The sequence below is a fragment of the Sarcophilus harrisii genome, chromosome 3 (assembly GCF_902635505.1).
Source record: "Sarcophilus harrisii chromosome 3, mSarHar1.11, whole genome shotgun sequence".
Taxonomy (NCBI): domain Eukaryota; kingdom Metazoa; phylum Chordata; class Mammalia; order Dasyuromorphia; family Dasyuridae; genus Sarcophilus; species Sarcophilus harrisii.
The window spans coordinates 475,506,901-475,523,102 of NC_045428.1; the positions used below are offsets into that span (position 1 = coordinate 475,506,901).

Consider the following 16,202-nt stretch of genomic DNA (forward strand, 5'->3'; position numbering starts at 1 on the left):
ATCTTAGGCCTTGAAATATACTAGCAAACTTCATTAATTCTGATCCAGGGAGTTTAGGGATTTGGAATTCTCCTGGAATATAAAGGAGTAAGGAAAACTGAAGGAACATAGGAAAAAATCAAAGTTATTGTTACATAAAATTTATATGTGTAAATATTTTAACAGATATAACTTTTTTAAATGTGTCAAAATGTCAGTAGCATAGAAACTTTCTAGCACTATTCTTATTCATATTGTACAGAAAAATAAGATTCTAGGTCACATCATTTGATGAGTGCTGTTATAATAGTTAACATGTGTTAGGGAGGACAATGCTTAATAATTATGTTTTTAGATTGCAAATTTTTAAAAAAAAATTCAAGTTTGTTGGATCTGAAGTGTTTTAATGGGTTTAATTATGCACAAGGCATAGGAGGCAGGTTTGTTTAAAAGTTTATATTTGGAGGAAAGAAGAAGTTAGACATATTTTTATTTCCTTTTCTATGTATAGGTATAAGGGCAGTATAACTGCATTATGTCTTTTTATATCATGCAGTCAAAATAAAGCAGGAGAAACAAATCAGGAGAAAACTACCTGTTCTGTTGCTGCTGCTGCCATGATTCTCTCACCAACTATGTTCCTTTGTGACTCTGTTGGGGGATTAAGTACAAACTTTTAAATTACGCACTTAAACTCTTATTTTGATGATTTAACCTGGTTCAGAGTACTGGGAGCAGAAGGACTATTCTGTTCTTTGTTTAGGCACAGCTCTGACTGAAGCCATAGTTGTTAAAGACTCATCTTAAAGTTTTAAAAACTGCCTTATTTTAGGAAATAATTTTCTTTATTGATTTCCATTTCTTCTTAGTTTTTAAAAGTTCCTAGTACATTATGAAAATGTTTAATTTATTTTGCAGTAAATATTTAAATTAATTTTAACTACTTTTACCTAATTGAATGTGACTCCTGATGAACTGGAATTTTTAAAATTTTTAGACTTGTAATCAATTGTATTAATGTTTTCCTTTCCTGAACTCCTATCACACTTAAATGTAGAAATACAAAGTCTGACTCTGGATTATAAGTTACTTAATGTTACTCTCTTTTTACTCTATAACATGTATAATTCTTAATCATCCAACAGAATAGTAAGCAACTCATAAACAAATATAGCCCCTTCTCATTCTTTTATATCCATTGTGACATCCAGTACAGTAGTAGGCACACTTCAGATAATAATAATAATGTTACTTGATTAAATCTATCATCTATTATCTAATTATGAAGTTGATTGCATAAACTTTTTATTTAACAATCTATTGATATAGCAGGCACAGTAAATTTTAGATTATTTTTCATCATATATAAATTATTTTTACCTGGCAGTGATTTAGACCACTTGACTACTGAAAGGAGTTGCCTCTCAGCTAGTTGATTTAGACAGGTCAGCAAAGAACTGGATGTTTCAGGTTTTGTGTTGTCGTATCCTGCATAGATAACATCTGGCTCAATGCTCAGTAACAGGTTGATCAGTGGGGAAATCAACTGAACTTCTTGATTTGGTGAAAAGGTGATTCTCTGTGTTAGAGCTTGGCTTTCATTTGGAAGGCCCACTGGTTGTGGTAGAGCAACAGCATCCAGTGCTCTCATAACTCTGACTTTATTGAACTTTTTAAATTTCCGACCTAAAAAAGAAACACATATAAATTTAAAAGTGTAATTAATTGAATTCATATAAAATACAATATTTCAAGAAGTATTCAAGTATAAAAATAGCATGGTACATAATAATTTTTTGAGTTCACAGAAACAGAATTATAGCTCTTAGGTGAAATATTACTTTCTCTTTTTTTTCACCAAAAGTCATAATATTTTCTTTTCCATTTACTTTTTTCTCTTTTCTATTCTACTGAATCTTCTTTTAAACAGAATATGGTTAAACTGAATACAAAAATCAACATATGACTTGACCAGGACAATGGAGAGAACCATCATTAATATAATGCCTTGCAGTATAACTTAAGGTTATATAACTATTTTGGTCATTCTCTCACAATCCAAGGATCCTTTTCAGGACAGTTGTTATTTTTCCATATTTTCTAATTGTAATGATGAATTTTTTGAGCCTACACATGGAACTTTACATTTAACACTTAAAATTTAATTATTTGGGAGCATGGGCAATGTGTAAATTTTTTGTTATGAACTGTGAAATTATGTATAGAAGACATTTTTTTTCTTTTAAAAATCTGCTTAGTGATAAAAGCAGGTTAATTTAATTGTATTTTCATAACAGCTTTTTATTTTTCAAAATACATGCAGATAGTTTTTAACATTCACCCTTGCAAACCTTGTGTTCCAAATTCTTCTCCTCTTTTCCTCTCTTATCCCTCCCCTAGACTGCAAGTAATCGAATACAGGTTAAACATGCAATTCTTTTACAAATAGTTCCACATTTATTATGCTGCACAAGAAAAATCAGATCAAAAGGGGAAAAAAAGAAAAAAAACAAGCAAGCAAACAATAAAAACAACAACAAAAATGAAAATACTATGATGTGATCCATATTCAAATCTCATAATGCACTCTCTGGCTGCAGATGGCTCTCTCTCCATCACAAGTCTATTGGAATTGCTCTGAATTCATCATCTTATTGTTGGAAAGAGCCAAATCCATCACAGCTGATGATCACATAATCTTGCTCTTGCTATGTAGTGTTCTCTTGGGTCTACTCATTTCACTCAGCATCAGTTCATGTTAAGTATCTCCAGGCCTTTCTGAAATCAATTTGTTCATCATTTCTTATAGAACAATAATATTCCCTAACATTCATATACCATAACTTATTCAGCCATTCCCCAGGTGATGGGCAGCCACTCAGTTTCTAGTTCTTTACCATTACAAAAAGGGCTGCTACAAACCCACATGTAGGTTCTTTTCCCTTATAATCTCTTTGGGATAGAGACCCAGTAGAGACACAAGCAGACTGATTTTAAAGAAGGATATTTTGCTATGACATTCCACTTTTCATTTTAATATAACTTACAGCTAGCAATGGTATATTTCTGAATTAGAACCCTGGCATTCCATTCTATTGCCAAAGAGCTGATTTAAAGAGGTTAGGATCATTAGTGATATTACTATTAATGAGAATGAATGGGAAGTGTTATTTTTTAAATGTGTTAAGTGAACAGGATTTAAAGTGGATATCATTGGTATTTTAAACCATTGAATTCTTAAGACATTTGCTGTGTAAAAAATAAAAATTCAGCCAGCTACCTATTTTTGTATAGCCCAAAAGTTTAAAATGGTTTCTACATTTTAAAATGTAGTTTTATTGGAAAAGAGCTACATTCATTCATTTAGATGTTCTTGAAGAGTAGTATCTTATGTAATACTCTTATGGTTTAGCACTTATTAGTGATGCTTATATCTCTATAGTATGTTAAGTATCCCATGTATTGCTGTATTACAGCATTTTATTTTTTAATTACTAATGCATAGACATTGTGTCAAAATGAGAAAAAGAGAAAAAATATTTATTATAACTTTTTTGAGCTCAAGGCTAAGACTGAAATTTTCCTGAACAAACATCTTCAATCTCTATTATTGAACAGTAAAGGCTTTGGAAATTAGCTTTTGCTGCAGACTTGATAATGTCTCTTATTGAATCCAACCTAAAATTACAAGGCAAACCAGCAATTATAGGCGCATTTATAACATGGTAAAGTTAGTTAGATGACAATTAACATCGTTTGACTCATAAGTAATGTCAAGTTGCTTTATAGACTTCCGGTGCTATCAAAAGTTCAAACAAGACAAGAAGCTAAATTTGCTTACCCCATAAAATTTGTAGTGGATATATTTTCTGAATTCAAACTACAGTTCCAGAAGCCTTTTAATTAGAATTGAAAAACTTTCATCTAATTTTTAACTGGAAATATTTACTTTTCAATATAAAGCAAATATTAAAAGAAGAAGCCTAACAGAATTCTCTAAATGTTTTCCAAGTAAATATGTTCAATTAAAATTGCTTGCTTGTGAATTGAATAAGAGTTTGGCAGTACCTATCTGGGTGATGTTTTCAAACATGAAATATGTAAAATCTCATTAAACACCAGCCTTAACAGATGAGCATTTGCAATTAATTTTTACAAGGAAACACTAACTTTGAATACCAATTAAAAGAAATCTTACCCTTTAAAAATTATTTTCTTCTCATTTGTTGTCGTTCAATCGTGTCTTACTCTTTTGTGAATCCGTTTGGGTTTTCTTGGAAAGACTGGAATGGTTTGCCATTTTCTTCTCCAGCTCATTTTACAGATGAGGAAACTGAGGTGAATAGTATTAGGCAGTGGTTCTCAAACTTTTGTTTTCAGTATCTTTATCTTATTAAAAATTATTGAGGATCTCTCCAAAGTATTTTTGTTTATCTGGATTATATTTATAGACATTTACCATATTGGAAATAAAAACTATTTTTGAATTTGTAGACCTTCTAAAAGGGTTTCAGAGATCCCCAGGATTCTCTAGACCATACTTTGAGAACCACTGGTATTAGGTAACCTGCCCAGGATCACATAGCTAAAGTGTCTGAGATTGGAATGGAGCTCAGTTCTTCCTGATTCCAGGGTCAGAACTCAATCTTGGGTCACCTAGCTACCCCCCTAAATTCTTTCCACTAATAGTATATTCAATTATTATAATATTTTGTTTTGTCAATAAAATTTTATGTATATCTCATTTGCTATCCCTTGTCACTCTTGTACTTTAATTCTACTCCATGACTTGTCTCACTGTTATTTAACCTCCTCCCACCAATGAATCCCTCCAATATCTTCTTCCCCAACCCTTTCCCCACTCTTTATCCCATTGCCATTAATCTAGATACCTTGTTTCACTGCCATAAATCTATATACCCTATTCCCCTCTTTATTTCTTTATAGATTTTTGGAGGGTGTTATACCCTTCTTGGTGTTTATATTTCCAGTGTATTGTTTCCTATTTAACCCATTCCTCATCTGAGTAGGTTTTCAGATTTACCAGTCCTTCTCCCCCCCCGCCCCATGCCTCTTTGTCAGTTCTTTCTCTGCACCCCATTCACATAGCATAATTACTATTTTTACTTTTTCCTACACAATTTTCCTAGACAGATCATACTCAGCTCTGATTCAGTCTTTCTTTTGAACTCCCCAATTAAAGATTGGGTTTACATTTCCATGTTAAAAAATAAACAATTTGTCCTTATTGAGTTCTCTGAATTAATATTTGATTGAGTTCAGATTTGATTGAGACAAAGTCCTGAAAATCTGTGAGTTTGTTGAATGTTCATTTTTTTCCCTTCAAAATTATGGTTAAACGTTTTGCTAGATTTAATATTTTGGAGCATAGGCCTAATTCTTTAGATTGTCACTAAATACTGTGCCAGGACCCACAGTCCTTTATTGTAGTTGCTGATAAATCCTATACAATTCTAATTGTAACTCCAGCATATCTGAATTAGGTTTTGTTGTCATTGTTGTTTCTTGTAGAATTTTTTTTCTTAATGTTGAGGTTTCAAAATTTGATAATAACATCTTTATGTGTTTTCCTTGTAGTTTCTCTTTGAGGTGGCAGTCAGTAATTTTTTTTCTATTTCTACTTTCCCCTCATGTTCTAACACGCCAGAACAATTTTCTTTGATTATGTTTTATATTATTGTGCCAAGAATTTTTGTTTTGTTTTTGTTTGGTGGTTTTCTTTTTGTTTTTTGTTTTGGTCACAGCTTTCAGGCAGTACAATTATTTTTATGTTTTCTCTTGTACCATTCTATAGATCTTTTTTTTTTTTTTTGCTAAGATGTTTTATACTCTTTTTTTTTTAATTCTTTATAACCTGTTTTGTTATTTCTTGATCTCTTAGAGCACCACTGGCTGTCCCTTATCGCCCAATTCTAATTTTCAAAGAATTCTTTTCTACTTTAAGACTATTTCCTTTTCAAGCTAGTTAACTTTTTTTTTTCCCTTGGATGTTTATTTTTAGTTTTTTTCTTCAATCTCTCTCTTTTAAAGTTTTAAAGTCTTTTAAAAAAATCTTCTATAAATTATTTCTGGGCAGGTAGCCATTTAACATTAGTCTTTGAGGTGGAAAAGATTTTTGTGGGGTTTTTTCCTTCACTGTTCCTTGAAAATGAAGTCCAGTCTTCCGTATTCCCATAGTAAGTTTCTGTGGTTGGGTTTTTTCTTCTTTACTAGTTCATTTTTTAAAAATAAGAAAAAAATTTTAAAATAGTATAAACTCATTTAATCTGGAATGGAGGGGGATAGTGCCTCTGGCTTTCCTTCAGCTCTCCTCTCTGACCTGGAACCCCAAACCAAAAGCCCTCCCTCCTGCAAGTATTTACAGCCAGTAGGGCCTGCCCCATTGCTTCTGCACAGAGGTGCTGGCTCTTTCTCACCCAGGGCCATATGTCTACAGTACCATTGGCATTTCTAATCAACTGAGGTTCCCTCAGTCTTCCTGGACTCAGACCCCAACTCCCAATCTGCTGGGAATTGAAAGTTCCTAAGGGAGGCTGAGGTTCCCTCAAAACCTTAGCTACCCCTGGGGTTCCCTACCTGCTTGTTTCTTTGAAACTAGTCTAGAAATGGTTATATTTCTAAACCCAAGTTCTGGTGTAGAGGGCCAGAACTCTGGAGAAATATACTTGAAACAACAATACTTACAATAAGGTATTAAACTCAATGGAATTGAGAGATGATAGTTCTCTAATATACATATACTTAGTTCTTAGCATGGTGATGTAATGGTTCTCTAGTTCATACATAATCAGTATGCTGTAATGATGTAATTGTAATAGGGTATTTTAAGGTCTGAGAGGACAAGAAATGCGACATTCCATTTTTGACCATCCTCCTGGTGACTCTCCTGCCTCCTCCACTCCTCCACTAAGATCAAGAATGGGCCAGAATAAAGGCTCTAGACTCTATTCCTGACCATTCTTGTGGTGTCTATCCTGCTGAGACCTTGCAAGACCTGTCCAAAGGGCCTCCAGAAAGCTAACTCCAACATTAAGAGTCTGGAGTCTTTCTTAGGTTGTAATGGAGGACTTTTCTTCTCTTACAATTCATGTAAGTTTTTCCAAGTTTTTCTGAAATTTGCCTGCTCATCATTTCTTATCACACAATAATATTTCATTATAATCATATACTACAACTTGCTAATCAATTACCCAATTGATGGAAATCCTCTCAGTTTCCAATTCTTTGCCACCACAAAAAGAGCTGCTATAAATATATTTGTATATGTGGTTTCTTTTCCCTTTTTTCTCTGGGATAAAGACCTGGATCAAAAGGATGTAGTTTTATAGCCCTATCTTTATTTTATTAAGTATAGTTCCAAATTTCTTTCTAGTATAGCTAAATTACTTTATAATTCTACCAAAAATGCATCAATGTCCCAGTTTTCCCACAATCTCTCCCATATTTATTTTTCTTTTTCTATCACAAGAGCCAGTCTGAAAGATGTGAAGTGGTACCTCAGAGTTGCTTTAATGTGCAAATTTAAAGCATTTTTATGTGACTATAAATAGGTTTACTTTCTTCATATGAAAACTCTCTCCATATCATTTGACTATTTTGAACTGGGAATGACATCTATTCTTACAAATTTGACTCAGTTCTTTGTATATTTTAGAAATGAGGCCTGTAAATGCTTAACTCTAGGCATTCACTACATTTGCGAACACCCTTGTACCACTCTGCGTTTACTATTGCCAGTCTCTCCTAATTCCCAGGCTCTCAGAGAAATCTTTGGTCACTTTTACAGTGCTTAAACCATTTTTACCACGCTTACCTTTGTCTGAGGTCTTCAGAGATCTCTGGCCATCATTTCATAAGAACAATGGTTTAGATACAAGGCAGCGTGCTCAAGAACAGCCATGTGCAAGCTCAAGGTCTTTTATTCACGTGTTCACATCCTGCCCCTAGCTAACATCCTACTGACTCCCAAATGAACACCAGGTCAAAGAGAATCTACTTCCTCTCCCAATGCTTAAATAGAGTCTATGAGGTCACACAAGCAGCCAATCAGAGAAGAAGACACTTTTTGTTGTTGATGTGATCTTAATGTGGCCAGAGTTCCCATTCATGAGGTGGTCCCTGTTTGCTCACACAAATCATTTCCAGGGGTCTCAAGCATTACTGCTTGTTTACTTCCTGGTGCACTGAATGAGACTTGGCCGTTAGAGGCCAAGAAACCCTGTTATCAGAAACCCTGAATGTAAAATTGTTTACTTTCTGCTTTCTTTCTAATCTTGGCTGCACTGGTTTTCTTTGTGCAAACACTTTTTAATTTAATGCAATCAAAATTATCCATTTTACATTTCATAATTTTTGCTATTTCTTGTATGATCATAACTCTGAAATGTAAATTATTCTCTGCTCACCTAATTTCCCTATGGTATCAGTCATTAAGTGTCTAGATCATGTACCTATTTTGATCTTATATTGGTATAGAGTGGGAGATGTTGGTCTATGTCTAGTTTCTGCCATACTATTTTACAGTTTTCTGAGCAGGTTTTTTTTTTCAAGTAGTGAATTCTTATCCCAGAGACACTAGAATCTTTGGATTTATAAAACAATATATTACTAGTCATTTAGTACTGTGTCTTGGGTGTGTAACCTATTCCACACTATTTCTTAGCCAGTACCAAATGATTCTGATGACTGTTGCTTTATAATATATTTTAGATCTGATATGGCTAGGACACCTTCCTGGCTGATGTCATTTTTGCTAGTTCTTGAATATGAATATTCCTTGGCAATGAACTACAATCTACTTACATTCCCTTGTGTCTTTCCAAGGAATCTCTAAAATATTCATTCTTTCAGAGCTCATGGTAGTTCATGATTTGCAGTCATACTATAACATCATTTGCAGGATACAGTTGTTAAAAAGATAGATTTTGCTACAGGAAGCAGATTGCAATCATTAAAATAACTTGCTAAACTTCACAAATGGAATCTAGCTTACTTCCTTCCTCCTATTCAATTCTAGGCACAGTTTATTATTCATTTAGACTAGCCTCTATAACATGTATATAAAACATGACTAGCAAGATGACAAAGTTGTTTTTTGTAATTGTTTCCAATTCCAAATCTCAAAAGAAAAAAATATGCAAGAGATAGACAATTATTACAGATGAAACCACAAGCTAATCATAATATTAAAGATCAGTATTTATATAACTTTAAAGTTGGCAAAGGGCTTTACATATACACGTGCTGAAATTGTATCTTGTTATGATTCCCCCAACTACTTCCCGCTATTGAGTAAAGTAAGTAGGAATATAAGTAAACACAGTAAGGCAACAATAAATAGGAAATAGGAACTAAGCATGTAAAGGGGGAACACAGAAACCATTTGCTAAAACTTCCTTTTAAATTAAGGCTACATGGAGAGACTGTGCTTAATCAGGAGAAGTCAAAAAATGATCTTTGTTTTGAAAGCTGCAGATAAACCCTAGGTATGCACAGTAAAAGCAAATAAACACTAGGCTAATCAGTCTAGTTAAGTTGTCATTAATAACTTTGAGATGATATTCATATTTTAAGGAGCAAATATCAAGGGGATGCAGACATGTGTTAGGTCATCTCATTCTCACTAGAACCCTCTCAGAATAGAATCTCAAAATTCTGCCTCATGAGCAGTTTTTCAATTGGTAAAGGTCCATGTTGCCCAAGTACTCCCAATTCTGACCCACAGTTTATGTGACTCTGTGTACTCCTTTTCTTCAACTCTGTTCTGTGCTGTCTCCCTTTCCCACTCCACTCCTGCACCATATATCTCTATACTCTGTAAGCCTTACTAAAATGTGATTAATTACAGCTTTCTACTTACAGGCAGGGAGATCTTTCCCTTTGAATCATAAACAGAATATTAGAAAAATTAAATATGACAGACCTTTGGAGAAAACTGAATGAAAACAGAAACATCTTTTTTTCTCAGCAACACATGGCACATACACAAAAATAAAACCATGTAATAAGACACAAAAGCCTCAAAATCAAAAGTAGAAATGCAAAAAATATTAAATGTATTCTTTTTGTATCACAATAAAAATTACATTAAACAAAGGGATGTGGATTGATAAATTAAAAATTAATTGGAAACTAAATAATCTAATCCTAAAGAATAATTAGGTCAAAGAACAAATCATAGAAATAATCAATAATTTTATCAAAAAGAATGACAACAATGAGACAATATCCAAAATTTACAGGATGCAGCTAAAGCAGTACTTAGGGTAAATTTTATTTCCCTAAGTCCTTACATTAACAAAATGGGCATATAACCAAAAAAACCCTTGAAAACAAAGAAATTAAAAATCTCCAAATGAGCATCAAATTGAAAGTCCTGAAAATCAAAACTAAGATTAATAAGATTTAAAGTTAAATAACAACAAAATGAAAACTATTGAACTAATAAATAAATTGATAAAACTAAAAATAAATTGAAAATGGGTTTATGAAAAAAAAGTTAATTTAATTTTAAAAATCCAAATACCCAGTATTAAAAATGAAAAGGGTAAAATCACTGGTAACAAAGAAATTAAAGCAATCATTAGGAAATATTTTCTCAATTATATGCAAATAAATCTAATTATCTTGGCAAAACTGATGAATATTTAAGAAAATACAAATTACCAAAGGGTGGAAGCAAAATGGTGGAGTGAAGTCAAGAAGCTGTTCAAGCTTTCCCAGTTTTCCTTGAAAACCACATGGAATCAAGCCTCTGAACAGAGTCTGATGGAATGATACAGCTCTCCAGCTCAAGATAGATTGGAAGAAGTTCAAGAAAGGTCAGTTCCACCAGGGTGAAAGGAGTATTCAGGTCAGATCTAAAGGGTGTTTAGGTAGACCAATGAGAGAGTCTTGATCACAGTAGATCAGCACCTGAGACCATTAATCCTGGCCTCAGTAGTGAAGCAGAATAATCAGCCTCCAGTCACAGAGCAGAAGACAAACTGCCAATTTAGGAAATCAGGCTGCTTCCTGAAGATAGCAGATAGAATTAAACATTGCTATGAGCAAGACACCAAAAACAAGGGACCTCTTTGCTCAAAGCCAAGGCTCAGAGTTGTAAAAGAAGCTTAGGACAGCAACTCCTGTATCCCAGGAGCAGAGATCAACCTCAAAGTCACAAAATAGAAAAAAGAAAGAAAATGAGCAAGAAACATAAAAGAAGCTTAACTACAGAAAGCTATTATGGTGACAGGGAAGATCAAAATACCAAATCAGATGAGAATAAAATGCCCACAGTGGAAATCTCAAAGAGCAATATGTATTGTCTCAAATCCAAAGTGTTTTTTGGAAATGCTCGTAAAAGATTTAAAAAGATAAATAGAGAAGTAGGAGAAAAAAATGAGAAAAGAAACAAAAGGTAAGCTAGAGAGAGCCAACAGCTTAGAGAGAATGGAGAAAAAAATTGTCTGAATTAATTAAATTATTTTAATTGTATTAAAATAATACAATTGATCAAATGCAAAAAAACATCCACTAAAGAAATCAATTTCTTAAAAAACACAATAGACCAAATGCAACAAAAACAATAAAAAATTCACTGACAGAAACAACATCTTGAAAAATAGAATTAATCAAATGGAAAATGAGATACAAAAGCTAACTAAAGAAAATTACACATTAAAATCTAGGACCAGGCAAATGGAAGTTAATGACTCTGAGACATCAAGAATCAAACAAACTAAAAGAATAAAAAAAAAATAGAAGAAAATGTAAAACAACCCATTGGAACAACAGATAACTTAGAAAACAGATCAGGATAGACAATTTAAAAATTATTGGTCTACTTGAAGTCCATGACCAAAAAAAGAGCTTGCTTAGCATTCTTAGCAAAGGATGATTAGAGATCATCCATGAAAACTGCCCTGAAATACTAGAACTAGAGGATGAAATAATCACTGAAAGATTCCCTCCATCACCTCGGGAAAGAGACTTAACAAGGAAAACTGCAAGAAACATTGTCATAGAAGTCCTGAACTATAATCTAAAGGATAAAATACTGCAAGCTCTCAGACAAAAATAACTCAAGTATCGAGGAGTAACAGTCAGGATTACTTAGGATCTGGAAACTTTAACAATAAAGAATCAGAGACTGGAATAGCATATTCTGGAAGGCAAAGGGACTAAGGTTACAACCAAGAATGAACAACCCAATGAGACTGCACACATCTTTTAGGGGAGAAGATGGACCTTCAATGAAGTAAGAGTCTTTCAATCATTTCTATCAAAAAAACTCAACAACTAAACAGAAAATAGATGTTCAAAAACAGAACTCAAGAGAATCATGGAAAGGTGAACGGGGGAAAATATGAGTGTGTATGTATAATTTCCTTACTTATTTAAATACATTATTTATTTTAATGTTTTAAATGTTTATATTATTTAAAAGTTAAACTGTTTGTATCCCTAGATAGGAAAATGATATCTGTAACATTTTTACAGGGGTCATACAAACTATTGAACTAATAAATAAAACTAGGAGTTGGTTTTAAAGGAAAAAAACTCTAGGGCCAAATGAATACACAAGTGAATTATACCAAATATTTAAAGAACAATTAATTTAAATATTATGTAAACTATTTTGAAAAATAGGTAAAGAAAGAGTCCTGTCAAATTCTTTTTATGACACAAATATAGTGCTGATGTCTAAACCAGGAAGAGTCAAATAGAGAAAGAAAATTACAATCTCCCTAGTTAGTATTGATGCAGAAATTTTAAATAAAATATTAGCAAAAAGAGTATAACAACTTATCAGCAAGATAATACCCTATGACCAAGTGTGATTTAGACCAGGAATGTATGTTGGTTCAATACTATTGCCATAACTGATCATCTCAATAAGAAAATTAAAAATCATGTGATAATTTCAATAGATGCAGAAAAGGCTTTTTGACAAAATACAGCACACATTACTATTAAAAACACTAGAGAGCAGAAGAATAAAGGGAGTTTTTCTTAAAATAGGAAGCAACATCTATGTAAAACCATCAGCAAGCATTATTTGTAATGGGAAGAACTCCATTTCCAGTAATATTATGGGCAAAACAAAGATTCCAATTATCACCACTATTATTCAATATTGTACTAGAAATGTTGCCTTTAGTCATAAAAAAGAAAAAGAAATAGAAATTAAAGGAATTAGAATAGGCAATGAGATTAAAACTATCATTCTGACATACTTAAGAGAATTCTAGAGTCATCCAAAAAGCTTAAAACAATTTATAACCGTAGCAAAGTTGCAAGATATAAAATAAATCCACACAAATCACCAGCATTTCTGTGCTCCCTACAGAGTTCAACAGCAAGAGACAGAAAAAGAAATTCCATTTAAAATAATTACAGACAAATTAAAATATTTGGATTTTTATCTGCCAAGACAAACCCAGGAAATATATGAATAAAATTGCAAAATAGTTCTCACACAAATAAAATCAGATTTAAGTAACTGGGAAAAATATCAATTGTTCATGGGTAGGCAAAGCTAATATTTTTTTAAAAAGACAATTTTACCTAAATTGGTCTACTTGTTAAGTGCCATACCAAGCAAACTGCCAAAACATTGTTTTATAGAGTTAGAAAAAATAATGGCAAAATTCACCTGGAAGAACAAACGATCATGAATATGAAGGGAATTAATGAAAAAAAAAATACAAAGGGCATTGGCTTATCAGTACTAGACCTAAAGCAGCAGTCCTCAAAAACATTTGATACTGGTTAAGAATTAGAGTGGTAGAACAGTGGAATATGTTAGATACATATGATAAAATAATCAATAACTACAGTAATTTAATACTTGATAAGCCCCCAAACTGTAGTTTTAGGATAAGAAATCGCTATTTCACAAAAATTGCTGGGAAAACTGTAAAATAATCTGTCAGAAATTTAGCATAAACCTACATCTTACATCTACTACCAAAATAAGGTCAAAATGGGTACATGATTTAGGTATAAAGTGTAATACCATAAACAAATTAGGAGAACAAGGGATCTTGGAAAAGAAAGGAATTTATGGCCAAAGAAGAAGTAAAAATATTATGAAATGCAAAATGGACAACTTTGATTAAATTAAATTGAAAAGCTTTTTCCAAAAATCCAACAAACAAGATTTAAAAAGAAGAACAAAGTTGGGAAAAATCTTTACAGCCAGTATTTCTGATTAAATTCATTTCTAAAATATATAAAAAACTGTTAAATGTATACGAATACAAGTCATTCCCCAATTGATAAATGGTCAAAGAATATGAAAAGACAATTTTCAGATGATGACATTAAAGCCATCTATGGTCATATGAAAAAAATGCTATAAATTGCTATTAGAGAAATGCAAATAAAAACAACTCTCAGGTACCACTACACACCTCTCAGATTGGCTAAGATAACAGGAAAAGATAATGATAATGTTGGAAGGATGTGGGAAAACTGGGACACTAATGCATTGTTGGTGAAATTGTGAAATGATTCAACCATTCTGGAGAGTAATTTGGAAATATGCCCAAAGGGCTATAAATCTGTGCATACCTTTGATCCAGCAGGGCTTCTTGGGCCTGTATCCCAAAGAGATCATAAAAATGGAAAAAGGACCCATATGTGCAAAAATGTTTGGAGCAGCCTTTTTTTAATGGCAAATAACTGGAAACTGAGTGGATGCCTATTAGTTGGAAAATGGTTGAATAAGCTATGGTATATGAATGTTATAGAATATTATTATTCTCTAACAAACAATCAGCAGGATGATTTTGGAGAGGTCTGGAGAGACTTACAGGAACTGATGCTAAGTGAAATGAACAGAACCAGGAGATCACTGTATACAGCAACAAGATTATAAATGATCAATTCTGATAGACTTGGCTCTTTTCAACAATAAGGAGATTCAGGATAGTTCCAATGGTCTTTTGATGGAGAGAGTTATCTGCATCCAGAGAGAGAACTTTAGGAACTGAGTGTGGATCACAACATAGTATTTTCTTTTTTGTCAATTGCTTGCATTTTGTTTTCTTATTTTTTTCCTTTTTGATTTGATTTTTCTTGTGTAGCATATATATATAATTATTTGCCATCTAGAGAAGGGGGTATGGGGAAAGGAGGGAGAAAAAAAAATTTAGAACATAATGTTTTGCAAAGGTAAATCCTGAAAACTATATATACTTTTTTTGAAATAAAAAGCTTTAAAAAAGACAGATAAATTATAACTAGCAACTACTGAATAAGACAAAAAAAAGAAAACTCCATATGCATCCAGAGAAAGACCTATGGAGACTGAATGTAAATCAACACATGCCATATTATATTCACTTTTCTTTCTTTTTCTTCTGTTTTTTTTCCCTTGTGTTTTTCCCTTTTGTTCTGATTTTTATCTCCCAACATGATTCATAAAGAAATGTGTTTTTTAAATGAATATATAGGTATAACTAGTAAAATAAAAACAAAAAAGTAATAATAAATTTCCATTTCAAGATACATAATAAATGAGATTATATTTCTAACTATCCATCTTCTCTTTGCATAGCATTGATTTTTCTCAAAAACATAAGAGCAATTATTTCCCCAACTTTATTAATTAATATACTGGTAGGGAACTTAGAGATCCTTTAGTCCAAATCTTTTCATCTTACAAATGATAGAAAATATTGGCTCACAAAAGGTAAATAAATTGACCAAATTCAAACAACCAACTTATGGCAGAAACTTGAAACTGATATAAATATTCCCAGACTATTATACTTTTCCAGCTCCATAAATAGGGTGAAACAAACAAAACTATGTTCCCAGTTCCTTCTTCCCAATCATAAGCTGTCATTTCCAATGGTCGCATGCTAATATCCTCCCCATGAACCAATGTCCCTAACTCCTCCACTCCTCATCTGAGGGTGCCTTTTATGTTACTTGTCCTAAGAACAAATATTTCTCATTATATAACTGTTATGCAAACTGAACTCCAAACTCTAGATTTAGCAATTACTTAATAAAAATAATTAGTTGAAATAGTTACACAGGTAACTTTTGTGTAATTCTCTTTCTAGAACTTCCTCTTATTTCTTACCCCTTAATAGTAGCTTTTTGGCATCCCTTAGGGATGTTCCAAAACCTGAGTCCTCTTTATCTCCAAAATATATTCTAATTAAATGGGATGATACTTGTAAAATGCTTGGCACTTAATAAGT

At 32.5% G+C, this 16,202-nt stretch overlaps 1 protein-coding gene across 4 annotated transcripts in view; it reads right to left on the reverse strand.

Moving 5' to 3' along the window:
- The window catches only part of PGR (progesterone receptor), a 77,968-nt gene that overhangs the window by 20,240 nt on the left and 41,526 nt on the right, over positions 1–16,202 (reverse strand). For all 4 annotated transcript variants that reach the window (XM_031961046.1, XM_031961049.1, XM_031961048.1 and 1 more), the window contains exon 4: positions 1,360–1,665. In XM_031961046.1, coding sequence (XP_031816906.1) covers positions 1,360–1,665 — 306 coding nt within the window. The remainder of the gene's footprint in view (positions 1–1,359; positions 1,666–16,202) is intronic.